This window comes from Acipenser ruthenus, chromosome 21 (genome assembly GCF_902713425.1).
Source record: "Acipenser ruthenus chromosome 21, fAciRut3.2 maternal haplotype, whole genome shotgun sequence".
In the NCBI taxonomy this organism is placed as follows: domain Eukaryota; kingdom Metazoa; phylum Chordata; class Actinopteri; order Acipenseriformes; family Acipenseridae; genus Acipenser; species Acipenser ruthenus.
The window spans coordinates 3,997,885-4,019,269 of NC_081209.1; the positions used below are offsets into that span (position 1 = coordinate 3,997,885).

Below are 21,385 nucleotides of genomic sequence, written 5' to 3' on the forward strand. Positions count from 1 at the left end.
TTCATCGGAGGCGCTCGCTGAACGCAATCACCTCGGGGCGAACACTTTATTATCTGTAGTCGAAGTGTCGCCACAAATACCATTCCACACACACAAGTGTCACTTTCCATTTGTCTCCGCTCGGAGGTATTAGACGAGCGAGGCCGCTGCGCGCTCTCATCTCAAACCGGCTAGCAGAGGAAAATAAACAGCGTGGGAAAGCAAAGGAGTCTGCACTGCACATTCCACACGGACCTCCTTTTCAAACAGCAGCAACCTCACACTACATGCACACACAATATATGGTTTCATTCTCTAACTTTGTAATTTGGATACCAGACCTGGAGTCAATTATCATTACAGTTACAGCTGGATTGTGTTATTCAGAATGCAGTGTTATTTTGTTGAATGACAATTACAGATACAATTACCCAGCAGTAATTATAATTGCAATTCCACTAAAAAGTTACATAAAAAACGGGACTACACACATTAACATTACTTATTTCTTCTAAATAACCAAGCAATAAATCACAGGTACAAATTCAGAAACATTTTTCAAACAAATGGGGTGGAAAATACAAGAAAAGGATCGAATGGCAAATAAATGATATGGTATAAAATTACAATTCCGCAGGTGTGCCGAGGTTCAACTACAATTAACATTACATTTTAATTGCAATTAATTCCGAATTGCACAGCAGCTGGAATTGAGCCCAGGCGTGTTGGACACACTATTGGATGTTACGGGCTACATCAGAAAGTGGAGCGCGTTGGCAGTCTAGTTTGTTTACATTGAGAATCCTTGAGAGGAGAAAAGCAATTCAACTGCTGAGCCGGCTCTTAGTTTTTCAATGACAGACACTGTAGTTTCAACTGCAAGCAGCTCATGACATCTTAAAACGGTTATGAAAAGTCCCAATAGCTCCAGTACCCTTCACCCGTTTCATGAGTTGTTGGAAACCCCATCACAAGCTCCTTGGTACAAGGGGAAGCAGCGGGGTACGCCAGATCATGTGCGCCCAGTGGAGCCTTGAAACCAAGACATGAACAGAGAATCCCCCCAGCTCGGCACAAACAGAGAAACGTTCCGGACTAGGACTGGCACACCAGCCAGTGCTGTCATGTCTGATTAGCGCTGGCGGTGTGCAGTTCACGGGCCTGTGAACTGATTTGTGTTCCAGCCTCTCTCACAGCTAGCTCACCACTTTCACGACAGCATCCCAGGCCAGCAGCCTGCAGCTGACAGCTATTTACTGACAAGTATTGTCAGTAACCGATTATAATATGGGTACCGTTTGTCCCGACGCATTAAAAAGAACATAAAGTCAAATAAAATGGAACATTTTCATAGGGATATAGCGATGTACTTAATCTTCATGGTGTACCGATAATGATCCCCAGTGAGCCAAAGAGCTAACAAGCTCCTAAAACACGTAGGGGGTTTGGAGACATGCAGATCACAACAGTGATAATTCTGGAAACAGAATGATGATGCACTACATAACCCAAGAAATATGCTGCACAGTTACAATGTAACTTTAAAATGTGCTGTTTGTGAGATGCAACCGAGGAAAGCAGAACAGCATAACAGTAAGGCACAGGTACGTGCGAGCTTAGGAAAAGCCTTGGTTTATTACACCACAATAAGCAGCTCAGCTGAAATGGCAAATGTAATGTGAATTCAAAAAGCAAAGCACAAAACACCCAGGGGAAGAGCCGCCCTGTCATTAAAAACACAAAACAATATGATGAAAACCCTCCAGCAGAATTGCAAGGCTGCTAAACTCCCCCTGCAGAACAACATGAATTTAACAACACACGCAGGTACCTCTGAGTAGTGACAGCACCAACACATACTGTAGTCAGTGCTCCACTCCATTTGAGCAACAGTCAGACGTTTAGTAAACTTAGTACAACAAATTAAATCAAGAAATATTACACATGGGGAAAGGAGGGTGTCTGAATTGTACTCAATCTTTGTAACATTAATTTAATGTACATGTAATGCCTTATTAATAATAATAATAATAATAATAATAATAATAATAATAAGGGTTGAAGTGCCAGTGCAGGGGTACAGAAACCTCAGAAAGGGACTGTCCACTGAATAGAACAGCAGGTATAAAAACAGGTCAAACTATCTGCCCTGGGAACACCGTGATTTTAAAATGTCACGGGGACGAAAAAAAAAAAAATCCTGTAGGTTTGAAGATGATTACCTATCCTACTACTGTATGTTCAGGTTAAGACTGAACACAATTACTCTATTATAAAGACCTGCAAGAAAGAAAAGTGAATTCTGTACCTTCAGAGACGATAAATAAAAAGAAAGACTATATAATAAAAAAAACACACACACTGGGGTTCAGATTACTGCCTTTACTTAGAAAACAGCGTCTGTATCAGAGATGGAGACAAAAAAACATGTGTAAGATTAAAAGGTTCACAATGTGGCTATAGAGAAAGCGAGGGAGAGATGGAGAGAGAGAACGAGAGAGAGAACGAGAGATGGCGAGAGAGAGTGAGAGAGAGCGCGTACACGTCTCTCCGGGCCTGTCAGTACAGAGGAAGCGGCCGTGCGCAGGGCTGCAGGTAAATCTGAGAAGAAAGGAGCCTGCAGGCCGCCCGAGGCGATCCAAGCCCTTCTGTTCTATCATTTAGGAGACATGTCCTCCACTGATTTCCAATTAATATTTAATACTGCATAGAGAACAGCGCATTTCAGAGGGAGAGAGATGGCTCCCCGTTGGCCATCAGTGAACTGCAAATTGCTTCAATGTTTTATAGCAACGTGGGGGGAGGTGGAGGGTATGTTTATGCTCTTCTCCTGTGATATTTATACTGGCAAGAATGACAGCAAACAAGGTTCCTCCTGAAGTACAAACATACAATCTATAAAAATCAAAAAGGGTAGTCTGTACCTAACCAGAGACCTTGTTTATGCAATACAGTATTATTGTCCTTGCTTTGAGATTGCGCTGTAACCGCAGTACAGTTCAAATTATAAAAAACACTTCCAGACGTGGAATAGTAAAGGTCTACGGCTCCTTTGCATACCTGCCAACCAGAGAGACTCCAAACCTGACTGGGTGGAGCAGCACAGCGTTTACTGTGGAATATGGAGAAAGGGGGTTTGCATGGAAATGGGGTACGCTGCTCTGACTCCGACACCCCCCTTTCACCCCAGACCTCTGGCCAGACACAACTGAACGTTTGCCGTTTAAATTCACAGGTACATTGTATTTATTAAATTCAAAAAGCTTCGCTTGCAACTTCATTTGAGAAAGGGTAGACTGCCCCCCTGCGTCATACTTTAATTAGAAGTATAAATCTCTCAATAAATTAGCAGCCAACGTTTTCCTGTAATCTGATGCCAACTTTCCCCCTGCTTTTATTGCAGACTGGGTTATGAAAATTCATGGATTGCTTGCTTTCTTGCACAAAGAAAAAGAAATAACGTCTAGGCTGGATGGTACAGTGTAGAGCAAACGTGGAAAGGTTTTTAAGAATAAATTACAGAGAATGTCCTAAATGTTACTGACGAGAAGGCAATCTAATCATGAGCAGACTTATTCATAAGGGTGTCTGAAGACAGTATGCAATACAGGATAGTACTGCAGTTAAATAAAACAGATCATATTGAAGACTTCACAGGTTCAAGCAGTACTAGCCAAGGTTACTGGCACTAGCAAGATTGGTCTGAATATTATTTTAGTCCTCTGCTTGTATTTTACACTTCAATTTGGAATACGCGCATGTTTGAAAGACAATGCTGAAAGTGTCTGCTACTTCCTGGTATAAACATCACTTCCTGTGGAGTAGTTCATTTTCCCTCCAATTGCCTATCAGGTATCAGGCCATGTGACCTACAGTACAACAAATGGATCAGGATGCAGCAGTTTATCTTCAGTGTTGAAATGTTTGCAGATAAGTGAGAGAATCCATTTTAAAAAGCACTCCTTTAACAGTAAAAGTACAACCTAGAGGGTCTCTTTATGGTCGGAGAACATCTGGTTTTAAAAGACAAGATATCTAGGGATTTATGTGTATCGGTTTTAACGAGAATTCCCTTCCGTCTCGAACAGACAGCTAGTAAAGCCAGCCAGCTCACTTTAAGCATTCTCCCAGGCCCCCTAACCAGCACCTGGGGGTCTCGTCCCCAATCCGTTACCCTGCCGCTCCCCGGCTAAGATTGACTCCCACAGACTAGCTAATTTATGTTAGGGATCCCTGCGGAGCAATGAGATAAACATTTCACTGCGAGCACGCTCTCGTTCTCTCTCTGTATATCTCAGCTGTACACCAACCTTTCCCCATTGTTCTGCATGGATAATAGGCTTATGAAACCACACATTATAAGAAACAGTGTTACCACTGCCCAGGCTCTACCACCTCAATCTATACCCTGCTGGTTTTGGTCTCCATTGTTAGGAACTGCTAGCTTTCACAAAAAAGCATTCAAAGTTTATTTTACAAAAAATGCATGAAACACGTCTTTATGCTCTTTGATTCATTGTGTGTACTCAGGAAAACAAAGCAAGAGCTGTCAAGCCTAAACACACAGAAGAACACCCTGCTTTGTATCAGAGCACTGTCCCTGGCTGGGAGATAAGGACTGTTAGTGTCTGGCTCTGCAGCAATGGAAAACAGACACGAGATGGGAGAAGGCGCAAGGTTTTGTTATTGTGATAATGAAAGCCTCTCGATTAAAACCCAAAGAGCTTCAACGATCCCCAAACCATGCGCCCAGCAAACACCAAACCCTTTCATGTGGGCTGCATTCTCCACGGCGAAGAAACCTTTCATACTTCCAGAAGATCCAGTGCGCCCAACCCCCCAGAGACACAATGAGTCCGACTGACTGCGATTCAAACCCCTGAAACCGATTCCGAGCTGTGATACTCCCTGAAAGAATCACAGCGGGAGGATCAAAAGGATTTAAAAAAAATTATAAAAATTTGGAACAATTAAAAAAAAAAGACATAAATGCAGCTTGTGATATCCTCGTGGGCATATTAATTTGCCAACGACAGAAATCAGTATTGTATTTTTAATTTCAAGACGTTTATCTTTGAGTTGAGTTTACAAGAGATTCCCTTGTCCCCGGGCTGGAGCGAGGAAGGGAATTGGGGAATAAATACAAGCGATGCCAGCTCCCCATCCTCTACAAAAATACAAAAAGATGATGCCATCAAACAGCCTGGCACCCCTCTGCCATCAAACATATTGGGAGGCATGGCATGAGTAACATGCAGAGAGGGAGGCCCAAATGTTCCTGAGCTGGAAAAAGTGCACTGCTATCACACTCCCTGAGCCAAGAGCATCCTGTGGCCTTTCACGCTCAAAAAGATGCCTACATTGCTGCTGGATGCACCCTCTGCAAGAGCAGCTAGCATGCATGGTTGACAAGCCAGTTGATTTACATTCTCGAAAAGGACACACACTCTCCTTGAAATGCACTACACTTTAAGGTAATCTAAGGTTACACATTTTAAAAAGGAGATGGCCCTGCCCCTCCCCAATCCATCCCCAAAACATTTATAACGCCACTGTATTACAGAACACACATGCAAATACATTTTTGGGCATATGAAAAAGGTACCAATATCACCTCCAAGTAAAAAACACATTTTTAAACCACATGCCACACTGCATGCTTTAAGCTCATCCACGTTTACCCAGCAAGGGGCTGCACCATTCCCCAGGCTTCAGTGTGCAGCAGTGGGATGATATCACTGTCCCATATGTGCCGATTTCAGAGCCAGCCTCACTTCCAATTAAGAGAGCAAGCCATCAATAGGGCAGGGCAGCAACTGACTCACTCCCCCCACTACTCGGCTAAGCCGAGTCATCGCTGGTACTAGAAAACAGTAGAATGCATTTCAATTGGCTTGTCAAGAGCCATGCTGATCATTGCAACCTACTTTCACAGTATGTGGAAGGACTGGAGTAACATGCAAAAATGTTCAAATCTAGAGCAGAACACAGCCTTCAATAGTCAGGAATCATGCATAGATTACGAATGCCCAAACCAAGTTTCAACATAACAGGCTGAGCAGTTCAAAAGGAGCAATCAAAACATGCAGCATACACATGTCTATAAATATACATCACATGTCACACTAAAGCCCTGACACCAGGGATATTCACCCCCCTGCAGACAAGTCGTTTTCTTTACTTTGCTTAGAGCTCAATTAAAAAAAATAAAAAAAGCTAGTGGGCAGTAAAAAGCAGTCAAGTCGGTTGACCTCGACAGCAGGCACAAAATCCTGCTTCCTGTCCAACACAGTTTGCAAACTGGCCCTGAAGATGGACACAGCTGATAACCTAAACAGCAAGCGCAGTTCACTGCTAAACAGTTCTGCTTTTTACAGAGAGGCGTCATTGGCCATAAGCAGGGCTCTGTCCTTGATTCAGACAGGGGCCGGTGAAGATCTTTTCCTGTCACTCCCTCAGCCTGGATCAATACTCCACTAATGAACCCCAATCAGGGCAGGTGAAGGTGTATTAACAATAAAAAGGACACAGGGATTGGGGTCAGATACGGAGATACAGCGAAGCCCCTTCTGCTCTTAATATCTACGAGCTGGAGGCAGGCTTGGTTCTTGTATGCAGTAGCTGGCCTGATCAGTGAAAAAAAGAATACAAACAGACTACAAAACTCTTCAACTCCACAGTGACTGGGGCTGGGGAGAAAAAAAACAGTACCTTGGTAAAATGGATTAGACATCCACTGCACACACTGCTGCAAAAAGCAGGGCTTTCCTTTAATGTTTGAGGGCCAAAAAGATGGTAAAAACACAATGGGAACTTCAGTTCCACAGTGATCAGGAAACGTGGAACATGATTAAGGTAAGGGAAGGGTATGGCTTCCAAAATGCTTGCAAGGTAAAAGCCAGGCAAGCAGACGAGTGGACCTGCAAGCCTGCTATTCGATGTGATGAACACTTATTAGAATGAGCGCCCGATAATAAAGATTAAAATAAGAGAAGGTCACATCTCCATTGAGGATTTATTTATTTTACATCCACAACAGTAGCCGACATCCAGAAACAAAGGGGGGGGGGGGGCAGTAATTTAATTTAAAATGACAGGGAGTGCAGCCGTAGACAGGGGATTTGGAGAAGCTGAAAGCAGTGCTATGATTTATAATTTAAGTAATGCTTGGCATTCCTTTTAATTCGAGTCGAGCTAAAATCAAAAGGCCGCCACAGTGAAGCTAATCCGATATGATATTTATCAGGGCACCCGGTCAATGGCTTTTTAAAACGCCCGTCTCTCTCTCTCTCTCTCTCTCTCTCTCTCTCTGTCGAGACTCTGAGACGACTGTGATAATGGAAACATCCCTCTGCCTCCCTCGTCTCGTTTGCAGACTCAGCGCTTGGAAATTGATTGTCTGGCGAGCTGATTTGAATGCTTCCAGCTGATGTTAGAGCCAGTTAAGTCTTTTTTTATTGAGGGAACGAGAGGTTTTTAATGGGAGTCCCATCAATGAATTGTGCCGCCGCGCAGGAATACGGCTCTGCATGCATGCAGGGTTATTTTATTTATTTTCCTCTTGCTTTTGAGCAAAGCACAGCAAACATAAATACACCCTGAACCCTGCCTCTCCTCAGATACTCTTTTCTTTGTATCCATGGCTTATCACCACCTAAACCCACATCACAAATCTCAGAAGCTGAGCCATGCTCAGCACACCAGCATTGCTATTGCATATGAAGATGGTGTAGTAGGTCGTATACCATGGGGCACTTTCCCACTACAGACTAGATTATTTCATACTCCAGAGTGCCTTCTTAAAAAGGAGATGCATCTCAATACCCCATTACTATTCTGGGCTAAAAATCACCTCCACCTCCAAAACTAAGTTTCAGCAAATCCTAATCTTAAAAAAAAAAAAAAAAGTTTGAATCACTTCATAGAAAATCAATACTTTATTTTTTGGCCATATGGCAACTGTGTTCTTAAAGGAGATTAGTTAATACTTGGTATATCAATGGTTATATGCTAAAACTGTCACATGGAAACATGAACTGGATTGGTGGGTCTCCCCATTCAGGATCTTCTTATCCAGCCTAGTGAGGGTCGAGAGTGTCTCCAGCAAAAAAGCCAAACCCTTTTCTGAACAACTGGAAACAAAGCAGTAAATAAAAGCATAATTTGATCTGCAATGGGTTCCGCCCCGCCGGTCCTCTGGTGGTCCCGTTTACACGATCCTGAAACCTCATTAATAAAGCTTATTGGCTGCATGCACTCTGCCCTCCACACGGCAAATTCCATTTCATTTCTCTGTAAATGTAGCGCGGATAAAAGCTGTATAGAAAAGGCTAACCTTGTCCTAGTTCTTCCCAATGAGCAAGCGGGCCGTGGAGGGCTCGAGCTGAAGAAGCGATTAGCTGGAATGTTATTGGAGAGCTGAGGAGCTGAAGTGTCACGTTCACAAAAATATATATATTTATATACCAAACATGCTCCCCCCGACCAGACTCACACAGGCCTTTAAAATGAATACAGGATTAGAAAGGAAAGGCAGCGCAGAACGGGGATCTGAAACCGGGATAGTTTATAAGATTAGCACAACACTGCAGTCCTCGCAGGAAAATGCAAAAGAGCACCTGCTGTAAAAGCAACTTCATATAGTTTACAAATTTACAAACATGGGGATGAGCTGGGAAACGCCCCTTGACCAAAAGCAGCAACAAAACAAAAACACTATGATAATCATCTCTCATAAACAAAGTAGCCAGCCCCTCATCAACCCTTAGCACCACCTACTTCTGCCTTTTGCCTTTATTATTAACTGCGTTTCAGACATTGCAACAATATATGTGAAATAGATGTCAAATCGATGTATAAGGGCTCAAATGAAGGCTGAAGGTGCAGGGTGGCTGCACTTGAGCGGTCATTAGAAGTCTACACTGCGTATATATGGAGGCCCTCAAAGCAGCCCTGTGCCCTCAACCCCTCCTCCCACTGCCTGACTCACATTTGCGGCTGGTGGTGTGGGGAGTCTCCAGCGTCTTGCTGGGGCAGGCCAGGTGCTGAGGCTGGGGGTTCTGTCTTCTCTGCAGACAGGCCAACATGGTGGAGCGTGGGGTCTAAAACCAAGGGGAGCGCCACCACACAGGAATCTGTGGACACAGACAGAGGGGGAAAAACAGCGTTAAAGCAGCGTCCATCGCAAACACATGGGTAGAGGAGCACAGGCTAGAAACACATCGCTTTCTGTAATCCGCTCTCACCAGAAAGAACAGCTTTATATGAACAAAACTACAAGTACTACAAGGTAAAAAGCAGGAATGGGCTTAAAAAAAAAAAGGCTGGCAGGGTCACTTAACCCTTTCAGTCCTGGCCGGATCTCAAGGTCCCACTTTATCTTGGTGCCGCATGTTAGCGCATGCTGTCGGAAATCACACTGGAACCTGACGGGACTCCAAGGTCCCAGTCTTACGTAGCTGAGAAATATATGTACAAAATGGCCCAAATAATTCAGGACTGAAAGGGTTAAAGTACTAATCTCCTTCCTCTGAATACACCTGTAATAAAAGACTTCCTGAAAGCTTCTTAGCTCTTTTGGCAAGGCACTCAATTTGAATTTGCATGGTGCAAGCCAGGTCTAAAGTTAGGCACCCGATAAACACACTATGAATACGGCTTCTCCTGTGTCATCCATCCATCCACTTGTTTACAGGTCACAGCAATGCTGGCCCTTGTTGAATTTGCTCGTTCTTTCTGGGTTGTGTTTCCAGTTTGATTAATGACTTTATCCATCGAGTGCAGGGAATGGAAACGGCTAAAACAGCACTCTTCTGCGGCAACTCCAGCCCCGTCTGACAGCGAGTGGATCTCGGCAGCAGAGAGGAGGAGGGGGGGGCGGGCTGAGCAGAGTGCCAAGCGTACATCAGGGTTAAAAAAAAAAATAATAATACTCAGGCGACAGTAATTAAAGAGCAAACAAAGCAAATTTGCTGAAGCAACTGTGTTACTGTTACTGCAGTAGCGACTCCAGGTTGGGATGCATTTGGAATGATTATGTAGGTAGCTGAATTTGTTAAATGCCCGTCTACTGGGCTAAGGAGTTTCTTCTAAAACAATAACCACCTTTATTGTATTTTTCATAGATATAAAACAGCGGATTAAAATAGCAAACATTTTCCAATAGCCAAGGTATTAGAAAGCCAAGGAGAGCCTCTATAGATTTCTCTTCAGTGGCTGTCTTAAGCCAATCAATAGCAAGTGTGGGGTTCCTCACCCCCGCCTCCTTTAACCAGTTGCAAAATGGAAGCAGACAATATTTTATTACAGATAATTAACCTCACTGAAAATGCTTCAGTTAAATACAAAGTGTTGGAAGATGCTACTGTCTGATCTGATTAAAATCAACACTACTTGCCGAAATTAATAATACAAATAAAATCCACTGAAGCCAAAACTGAATGAGTGTGCAGGACAGCGCAGGAAAAAGCAAGGCTATGTAGTTTTGAGAGCCGGTCCAGACAGCTGTTCACATCAGCGAAGAGTAAAAAAATAAACAGCTTTCGTTGCCTGTGCTTCTCCTGTGTGTGTGTGTGTCTGTGTGTGTGTGTGTGTGTGTTTGTCTCGCAGCTCCTCTGTCACCTCCCGTCACCATCAAACATTTTAATTTCCAGACTTGCCACGCTACCTATTCTTTAACAAAGAACAAAACTAAATATTTCATTCTGGCTGTCAGTGCTCCTGTCTAGAGCAGTGATGTACACTGCATCAATTCAACTTTATTTTCCATTTCCTTTCTGTGCGCAAGCAATTGTCTTTAATTATTATTATTATTATTTATTTATTATTATTTTTTTTTATTTTTTTTTTAAAAGGGACTAATAATCTCCCCGATCCATTATTTCATTTTCGTTCCAAGCATTTTATTTTGAAAGCTGTCTGTTAGGAGAATTAAGAGCTGAACCATTAATGTGGAGCACTGCTGCCACCCACTCTCCACAGGTGTGTCTATGCCAAACTATCCAAACAAACACCCCACTCAAAAATGATACTGGCAAATCCACAACATCCATGAGGAATCTCTTCAACCCTGCTTGTCATGCACCAGTCACAAGGACATCTTGATTGAAGCCGTCAGACGCAGCAGCGGTGCAATATGAAACGAGGAGTGCTGGCTGAATCAACTTTATGAACTGCACCTCTAACGAGAAGAGGGGAGAGAATAGATTGCATTCCAGCCAGGTGCCATGAGAGGGTTTTATTTAGGAGATTTAAAAAAAAAAATCCTGCATGCCTATAGGCACTTTCATCTAATTAGGCTTTTAGCCTAGACCATTCTCTTCTTAAAAGCCTCTTTCTGAGGAAACTAATTTCAAAACAAGCACCCTGTTAAGAGCAGTTTTTAAAACCCAGCACCCCCTCCTCTCGCTTGTCAGTCTACCCGACACTGCAGACGAAAGACAATTGTGTTACACTCCATCTTCTCTTCAGCAAATGTATTCTGAAAAGGCATTATCCTCTCTGAATGGAACTTTTTTTTTTCTTCCAACTTTCAAAACCAATTTTCTTCTATTACTGCTTTTAAGAGAATAAAAGCATGATTCGCATTTCAGAGTCTAATGTTTGTCACTTCGTATCTCTTCTCCTTTCCACACTCTCATCTCTACTTGGGGCTCCATTCCCCAGCACCTTTTTTGGAGCTGCAAAATGAAAAGCTTTGGCTTTTAAATTAAAATGAAATTATCTGGATATATGAGGATTACCTGGATATTTTCAGTTTATCAGTTGCGTTTCTTCATTGTATTATATTATCTTTATATATTTAGTGCTTTTTTGATGGACATCTACAGTAAACACTGGGTTTGTGATTAACAAATACAGACAAAAAGAAAGAAACACAGCCTGTACATTCCTGAACTCCATGCTACAAAAAGCAATATCCTCTTGATATCTCTGTGGCAAAATAATATTGCTGAATTGGTGTTTTGATTTATTGTGTGTACGTATTTTCTTTCTCTTTTTTCATTAGTGCTAAAAGTAGTTTGTTATTTCTGAAGATGAATATCTTTTGATTGAATGTTTGAATAGCAAGATCAAATGTTTGGCTGTGTCTGAGATTAAAGACCTGAACTCCCAGAGGTGGCAGATGGGATCCCAGCTCCCAACACACTGCAGCGCGGGAGAAACAGGACACCTGGCACAGAGCGTTCCCACCCACCAGCCAAACAGAAGGAATTAGTGCTTCGGGAGAGGCACGACGAAACTCTGCTCACCTCTGAACTCCAGGGTCAGAGGTCAAACTCAGAGCAACTCTAAATCAATACCTTGAGATGGGAGCAGCCGGGGTTTATTGAGATTGAAAGGAAGTTTTGGTGGAGCAATAAAGATCACTGGGGACAGATATCTCTGCGTGTCCAGCCATCCGTCTAATCTACCCATCTATACCGAATCGAGCCATCTCTACACCGCGTCTCTTAAATCCATCGTTTCCATCGAGACACTGTCGTCGTCTTTTGCATGTGAATTTGTTTTTGCGATTCATATATTAAGTGTGTATTAGGAGGTAGAAGATACCTAGTTGCGGCTTTCTCTAAGATAATTTGTGCATTTACAATATTAAACCACCTGATGGCGCTGTGTGCTATGAAAAAACAGAAATGCTGCTATATTTGTCCACCTAGTGGCGCAGTGCACTATGCCAAAATATTTATGTTATGTTCTCTATTACTGAGACACCGAGTGCCAGACTTCAAACAGGGGCTGTCTGTCCCTAATTGAATGGGAACCTGCTGACTGCTTCAGAACATACTCGCCTGCACTTTAACCAGCAACCGTGCCTGCTCTTTATAAGCCTAAACAAGTTAATCCAATCAGCCTGCTCAAACCTTCCATTCTGTGTCCCTTTAATAAGACACTGTCTGTCCCTGCTAATCCCCCCACACTGACAGATGAATGCAGGGTGTTTGAAAGACCCCATTAGGAGCCGAGACTGCCAGCCCCCAGTCACAGCAAACCGTCCCATATCTGGGGCATACAATGGGGCAGGGATGTGCGAATACAAAACACACACGAGAGCTTGGATGTACAACTTCCCTCAAACTGCAGAACCCATTTAAAAATGTGGTTCAATGTAAGGCAGACAATTCTGTGCATGGGGTTTCCTATTCTTTAGATGGTAAAGTGATCAAAAAGATTGTAAGGAAATCTTATCAAGGGAAGAAAACATAACAGCTTTGCAAAAAGAAAGCTAGTGTTTGCCGACAAGGACAAAACCGTGGGCTGTAATGCATGTCGTATCTCTCCATAAGCATATCGATCGATCCTCTCACCCCCACCACAGGAGCAGCCCCTGTCTCGTCTTGTAAAATTATTTGTTTAGAACTGCATTTGTCACTCGTCCATTTATAGGAGCATTACAATGGGGGAAAGAAAGCTTTCAATACTGCAAAACCAGCAAGAACAAACCAATAATTCTCACAACTAAGACCGTTAGCATTGATGTTTCTATTTTTTATTTTAGCTTCACGCTCGCAGCTGAACTTTCCTCCAGCGGGACCTTGCTGTTAAAATTAGACTTCGACTCTGTGAGTTACATTACCTTCATTCCAACTCGTGAAATCAATAATAATAATAAAAATAATACAACTCGTCCACATTACTCTGCGGCCCTGATATTGTGGCTTATTGTGTTCTTGAACAATATTTACTGCTCTCTGCAGTGCAACACAAGTTTATGAACATGCCAAATTGCTTTATGATACAAAATTGATCAGTTGGTTCAAGCCATATTCCATGTGTTGACTGTTGTTCTGTAATCACCAAGCAACTAAAAATATTATATCTACAAACACCTACCTTCAGAGCCAGCTTTTGTGCAAATGATAGTGACAGCGCTGCAGTTTTAAAGAGCCCACAAAACATCAGTAAATCAGAGCTGAAAGAGCTTTGCTGAAGACCAGCGTACTCTTAAAAGAGAATCACTACCAGACTGAATCAAATGGGAACGTTTCAGACTGTAACCTTAAACAGGTTAGGCTGATTAAAAATAAAAAAAGACTAAATATAGTAGCAAACAATGTGAAAGATTAGGTCTTTCTGGATTAAGACATGATGACAGTATGTGGGCTAAACGTTTTCAATGTAACGTCCAGCAATGGCAACCAAGTATACTTGTACTCCTCTTTAAAAATGTCATCATCTTGAAATGGGATGCTTAACCACTAAAGTTAAATGTTGTGGAGCTCAATGAGCCATATATAGCACAAGCGCCATCCACAGCCCTGCTGTAAATGACTGATGTGGAGGGGTACTGTAAATATTCCATTGTTTTGTCTCCATTAAAAGTACATGGGGGGGTGAGGGGCTTCATTTCATAAGGCAGTGTGCATTCCACAAGAGAAATGCAAAACACAAACTCCCAAACAAGCAGCTAACCTTGGGCTATACAAATCGCAATGCCTCTGTCTCGGATTGTAAAGAGTGACCGAATTGTTCAGTACGGGTCACGCAGATAATCTTCTGGAGATATGCTTCGACAGGGATAAAGGCACGAAAACAAACAATAGTCTGTTCTGTCCCCGTGGTGCTTGCTTTTTACATTTACACACATCAGGCAACTGCTTTTTCCTGGCATTCAGGAATGAATCAACGCTGTGCTTATAAAAGAAAACGAAGCCAGGCAAGACGTGTTGGGATCAATGCGAGACAATAGCTCAAAGTACTTTGAAAATTGTTGAAACCAGCTTCCCACTTGCTTACAGATGAAACACAGTAGAAATGCAGTACCAAGTGCACCACACACACACACACACACACACACACACACACACACTTCTATGTTGCTCAAGCCTATCAACATTTTTGCCAAGATAAAATATTAGTCTTTTCTGTATCATTACTGCTAGGCTTGTTTGATTTTATTGAACTTTTACATGATCAAAATATTCAGCTTCGGAAAATGCAAAGGAGGGTCCTTATTGCAGTTTTGAAAGGGTTCAGCAACACACAGACACAGTGTAGGACACCTGGGACACTAGGACAGTGTAGGACACCTGGCTGAAGTCCAGCTCAGTGGCACCACATTAGCTTTGTTAGATCCGTCTGCATTCCAACTAATTCCAATCAGCCTGATCCAATTTAGCTCAATCTTCTCCTGCTTCTCCTTTCTTTTTTCCCCCTGCTGTGCACTACAAGAACAAACTCCTCCACAGGAGCCCCATGTCCCAGCCCCTCTCACCAGCAGCACCGATTAATGGAGCCTCCTGCTGGGCAAGCTCAGTGGGGTCCCCCCTTCTCTGCTAGGTAGGTAGATCCCCTTTCACAAGCACGGGGAAAGGAATGGGGGTCCCCAAAGAATACTGTTAAGAGGTTAAGAACCCAACCCCTCACCAACACACGCGCTATACAAAGCAACAGAACGCATGCAGCTGGGCAACTAACCGAGCACTGTGTCGCATGCATTCAAGAAATTGCAGGCATTTCAAAAGAAACCGATCAGTCACCGGGCGGAGAGAAGTGACTGGTATCAGATAAAGGAAAAACAAGGGCTGTTGAGAAAGCGATAAATACAGCGCAGCAATCAATAATGCACAATTAACCAAACTGTATCTACCAGAACAGCGGGCAGGCAGTGGATTTTTGCTTTAGATAAAACAACACAATGAAAAGGAAAATAAAGGTCCTGTATTAACTAGCTACACATTGCATGCTCAATACAGCTCAATACGCTTGAGTAGGTGTAACTGGGTTTGGATACATACACTGTGTGATTGTTCAGATAGACAGACGCCCAGACAGTAGCCCACACTTCCCCATCAGCAGCTTCCTCTTCCATACTGAAGGAACATGAGTTATGCAATCCCGGATCTCTCGGTCTCATTAGAGACTTTCTAATCTGTCTGGTATAGACAGGTCCTCATTTCATGTACCACGCTGGCATATATTCCCAGCAGGCACTCCAGGGAACATTGCAATCTATTTTTTTTCTAATCTGACAAGCGACTGTTTGAGCAGATCCGCTTAAAAGCTGCCAGGTATTTTCTTTAACATGCTATAGTCAATTAAATACCCCCCCCCCCCCTCCCCCTCCCCTCAGTCTCGGTCTCTCCGCTTCTGCGCCATCTCCGAGGCAGGACTGATCTGCACTCCCCCCTCACTCCAGTGCTATCTATGAATCTATGAAATAGATACCCAAGAATCTTCATTCCTTCACAAGTCCCCCCCCCAAGAATTACCAACTCTGTATATTTATGTTTGATCTTTGAGATCAGAAAAATGTAGAACTTAAAAATCAACTGGAGCCAGAGCTTTTATGAAACATTGGATTCTTTTAAGTCGAAATGGAAAAGATACTTTTTCGAATGCGCTTTTATGTAATTGGTTGCAGCTGGAGTGCACTGTATATATGAGCTCTCTTGTTTTGTTTTTAACTTTGTACAGGGCTCTGGGGTGCCATGGCATGAAGGTATATATAAAATAAAGGGGTCTTGCACTGTAAAAGCAGTGCATGAGAGTCTGGAGGGTGAAAGAGTTCACAGTGTCTGTAACCGAGCTAGGAGTTCCCCTTCTCTTGCTGTCTTGGATCACTTGACCACACAGGCTCCTGACACGCTCCAGTCATTCCAGTACACACTGTTCTCTTTCAATGGGTGACAGACTTCTTTTTTATTCACTGCTAATTTCCATGATTCATTTCGTTAACCTCATTTCCCAGGCCCAATCGGAGATCTCTAGTCTCTATTTATACTGCAAGGTCTTGGTGTCTTTTAATAAAAAAAAAAAAACACACCAAATTGTTTGCACTTTCCACGACACGGCCGGCTGATAAGGCCCTCTTATCTGGGAGCTGTGGCCTTGCGAAGGTTTCTGCAAGGAGATAACGTGCAGCGTCCCTCCATTGATCTTTTCATTCCCAAGGATTTTGATAAGGCTCCTTTTGACAGGCCAATCATTTTCCCCCAAAGTTTTAGCCTGATGGTGTCTAATTATAGAGCCTTGTGTTGATTGGTTATTATCTGGGAGCAATGTTAATTCCCCAGGCTTGGTCTTTTATTAAAAGATAACACGGTCACATTGCTGACAGAGCACAAGGTGCAGTTACATGGGGGGCAACAAAGGGAAAAACGCATGTTTGAAACACCTTTCAAAATCTTTCAGTGCCTCAGTCAGTGCAAACTTGAAAGTGAACTTGTAGGTCTCTGACAGATCACATGTGCTTTACAGCTGGGTCAAGGATTCAGGAAGCCTCTCCTTAACAAAACATGACATCCGCTATCCAGAATTAACAAACCAAAAACTCAGATTGACTCACAAACTACAGAAATAAAGAAATACACCTGTTACAACTGCCATAACAATCACAGCCAGTCTGATTGCAAAGGCTTTCCACTCAGTTTCAGAAAAGTGGGACTTATCAATGAATTGCACTGAGGGCTTAGATTAGAGAACAAAGGTGTGCCTTGTCCTTTCTGAGACATCCAATCCCTTTTTATCTGTAGTATTCAGTGTCTTTTCCTAGCCTGTTTCAAGGAGTGTTATTTGGGTTCATTGCCCCCGTCTTCCCTTTGGCCTCACCCTGCATGTCCTTTACACAGGCACAGCCAGGGAGCACGGGGGACTCAGTAATTCACACCTGCAGATGGAAGTTGGCATATTTTGATCAGAAATGGTAAGCAGCCTCATTCTATGAATTCAGGCACAGTAAATGTAATGGGAAAAAAGCAACCTTTCTCCTGACACCTTGCCGAAGGCAGTAATAAAACATGGCATGCTGCTGTTGTAGTGGCAAACGACCTTCGACTCTCAACCCTCTGTTTCACTCGCTCTCCACGCTCGGAAATGTCTCCATTGGCCCTGCCTAATGCATAGTGAAATGGCTTTAATTCTCTCTCTCTCACACACACACACGACCCCCAGGCCTTTCAACTGGGTTCCTGTTAATAATTAAATGTTAATCTAAAAAGCAATTCTAGATGTGCTTTTTTTCTGTTTGAAGATCCAGTTAGAGATTACATTAGCATGCGAGAGCAGGATGGTCACTTTTGTCACCTCTGCTCCATGTGATCCTGTTCGTTGGGGGGGTGGGGGGGGGGGGTTGTCTGGGTGAGGTTGCGATTCTTCTCTCACTTTTGAGATAGTGTCCACATCACAGGCCAGGGATTAGTCAGGGTGCACTGAAGGTAATCGGGGTTTACAGAAAACCAAAGGGGCTTAAACTTTTAATTCCTGCTCCCCTCGGCTTTTGAATTTTAATCATGCAAACTGAGTTTTATGGCTAGAACATAAAAGGGGCATTTTTATAGAAGTGCCCTAATAAGTACAATCTGAAACTTCAGGGAAATGCAATGCTGTTTCAAGGAGCTGTCAAGCAAAGTCAGAGATTGAATGAGTACCAAAACTCTTCTGAAGTCCTTGGCATACTAGAAACTACTCTTTTAAATTATGAATTTATTTTTAATGTTACCATCAATATTGCAATTAAGTCTATTATTCAGCGTTTACATCCCAAGTATCTTTAAACTGAATTAAAGTGACTTCGATGGCTTGTGTTCGACCTCATTGGTAATGCCTCTACATATACAGACGTAATGGCTTCAGTGTCTGCATTCACTTTCATAACTTCATGTATCAAAACAGCACTTTCAGTCCTCGCTGTCAAACCCCCTCGTAACGACCTTCTCACTTTACTTCAAGTCACACACCTTTACAGTCAGTCTGCTTCCACTGTGGCCTGCGAGCTTCACCGCAGTCTCAAAATGAAACTAGTCACAAAGCTGCTGCCGTGAACGCAGAGGCTTCTTTAAGAAGTCTGGAACAAGGTTTCCACAAACTATTTTTTGCAACAAAACCTGACCCAGTGGGAGCTTTCTCCAGTATTGCTGAACAGAGACATTAAGGAGGTGTGTGAAGCTGGTTAATTCAGAGGGCATCATTGCCATTCTAATAAAATAGTTAGTTCCCCTTGTTTCTTTTACAGAGACAGGAGACCAACGTTTGGGCTGCCATTCATCAGCGAATACCAATTAAAGCATCAGAAAAGCGTGGGCTTCACTTCTTATCTTCACATCAGACTCCTACATCCCCTGGAAATCAAGTCTTACTGAAATAATGAAAACAGAACTCGAACCATTCTCCTCTGCTGAGCTCACACTATTGAGACTGTGGCTGACATTTGACAGACACTAATTCCAGTCTCATCTATAAAGCTTTGCTCATGAATTATTCACTGGAATCTATTACTTTTGGATTAAATTATAAAAGACTGTGCTGGTTAATTTTTAATAGTTTGCATAATTGGCATCACAGCTGAATACAAGCAAAATGCTGCATTCAAAATGACTGCAGTGTGACATGCCCAGAAAAGGCTTCTAAATAATAAACACCCCAGGCACTCTCTATCCAACCTGTATAAATCTGAGAATACAAATTGCAGCAGGAGAATGAGACTTGGATCCAAGTACAACCAAGTGGTCTAATATTACAAGAAATGCTATATGATTACAGACAATAGCATTTTATTCTAGCTGATTAATTACTCCTACCACAGCCACCTGACCGAATACAGAGTTATCAAACATACAGTGCCCTCCAGCTAGGATTGAGCAAACCGCTTGAGCATTCCTGAAAAGGAGATGCTGCAACTCGCCAGCTCTGCACCGCGGAAATACCTTGACTTCCATACCGAATTAAATACAGGTGCACATGCTAAGCAGCAGCAAGATAGGTCGCTTTTTCTCCGCTCTATTGGGATGTAAACGTCTGAAGCCTGCTTACTCCAATCAGATCATTTGTCACAAGTGATAGACAATTTACTGTGGGAGCCTATTCAATTTATTCATTGTGCTGTCACTGCAATTTTTTCCCCTCATTGAGGTCTGCTTTCGAATGAAGCATGGCTGTCTGGGCTGTGCAGATTTCTCACTGGCTCTTTAGGGTGATACCTGCGTGCGTTGAATAAAGCTCTCCAGCTCTGTTATTTAGCAGAGGACAGTAATGCCCGTTTAAATCATCTTAATTGCACAGGAAGCACAGACGGCCCCGTCGGTAGCTGGGAGAGACACACAAAGATGACATGCCCTTACTTCACCCAGCCGGGGGCTTCAGTGCTGTGGCTCCTCGATAAAGAGCCAGCGCCTCGTCAAGCTGGTCAGGAATTAGCTGCTGGACCGGAGAGATAGTCTAGGGCTGTTTAGAATAGGAGATAACAACGCAGAGAATGTTCAGATTTAAGACAGTAGTGTAGTCAGTGCCGAGGGACTGGGAGGCAGTGCAGCCTGGTGGTGACAGTAGAGGGACTGGGAGGGATTGGGGCCTAACAGTTAGAGCCGATGGACTGGGAGACAGTGGGGCCCAACGTATAGAACAGATGGACTGGGAGGCAGTGGGGCCTTGGGGTTAGGCATGTTTCAAACTGTGCTTTAAGAACAAGCTTTAACCACTGGAAAATCCTGCAAGTAATTTCTCTCAAGGGTTTCAAGAGCACAGTCCAAATTCGAAAAGACAGCTGTAATCCTCAACGGACTAACTCACTCTCCTTCAATAAATCAGTCTGCCACCCAAATCCATTCAAGTCCAGTGAAAGAAATCAACTTGCGTGCTGACTAGTTGTCATAGGGCATGTCATTAAGTGGCAGGTAAAAGGACAGCAGTTTGTGTAATAGGCACACCGAGATATCTTTGTATGAGCTGTCACCATCACATTCCCTGGATAATTACCTCTCCAACTTGAGCAGTATCTGGGAGAATTAGTAAAAGAAAAGCACTTCCAGTATAGACAGTACACCTGAACCTGTTCCATGCCATGAGAAACGCAGCAGAACAACAAAGCCATGCAGAATGTGTCACTCACAACCATACTTTTGCTGGTGGCTCCCTCTCTCAAGACATTCAGCCTCTGATCCTAGTCTTCCCAAGGTACTGGGATCTGCATTTTGCTACATTGTATTAAACGGCAGCCCTTCCACAGTCATTACTGCCCCACCCCCACAAGCTGAAACTCACGGCTGGGTTTAACGGACCCCAGCGCCGGCACTGCATGCAGCATTAACTCCGAGCAGCTAAAGTGTTTCAGCAATTGGAATATTACTTATACTTTTAGCTGACAACATTAAAACGATCTAGGACATGTCTAGGCCAATCTGGAATCACAAGCTATTTCACTTTGTCAACACCCCCCATCCCCACCAAAAAAAATACCCACAAACAAACATTGGGTCGGGGTACAATTCTCTATCCAGCTGCCGCACTGAGACAGAGGTCGAGAAGGGCGATGCTTTGTCTCAGTGTTTTTTTTTTTCCTTTGGGGTTTCATAGGACACTGTTTATACTGTCCAAAAGAAACACAGTTTAAAAAAAACTAGCTGTACTTTAATAATAACTTGAAAACATGTCATAGTACTGGATATTCCTATGCATTCAGCACGTATAATTA

General features: G+C 43.1%; 1 protein-coding gene across 4 annotated transcripts in view; it reads right to left on the reverse strand.

Annotated features, from left to right (window-relative positions):
• LOC117428024 (protein FAM222A-like) overlaps positions 1-21,385 on the reverse strand; it is a 49,763-nt gene that overhangs the window by 13,933 nt on the left and 14,445 nt on the right. For 3 of the 4 annotated variants that reach the window (XM_058994376.1, XM_058994377.1, XM_058994378.1), the window contains exon 2: positions 8,969-9,113. The exons of the other annotated variant lie outside the window; for it this stretch is intronic. In XM_058994376.1, the coding sequence (XP_058850359.1) occupies positions 8,969-9,065 (97 nt within the window). In that variant the 5' untranslated portion in view covers positions 9,066-9,113. The remainder of the gene's footprint in view (positions 1-8,968; positions 9,114-21,385) is intronic. 4 annotated transcript variants of the gene reach the window in all.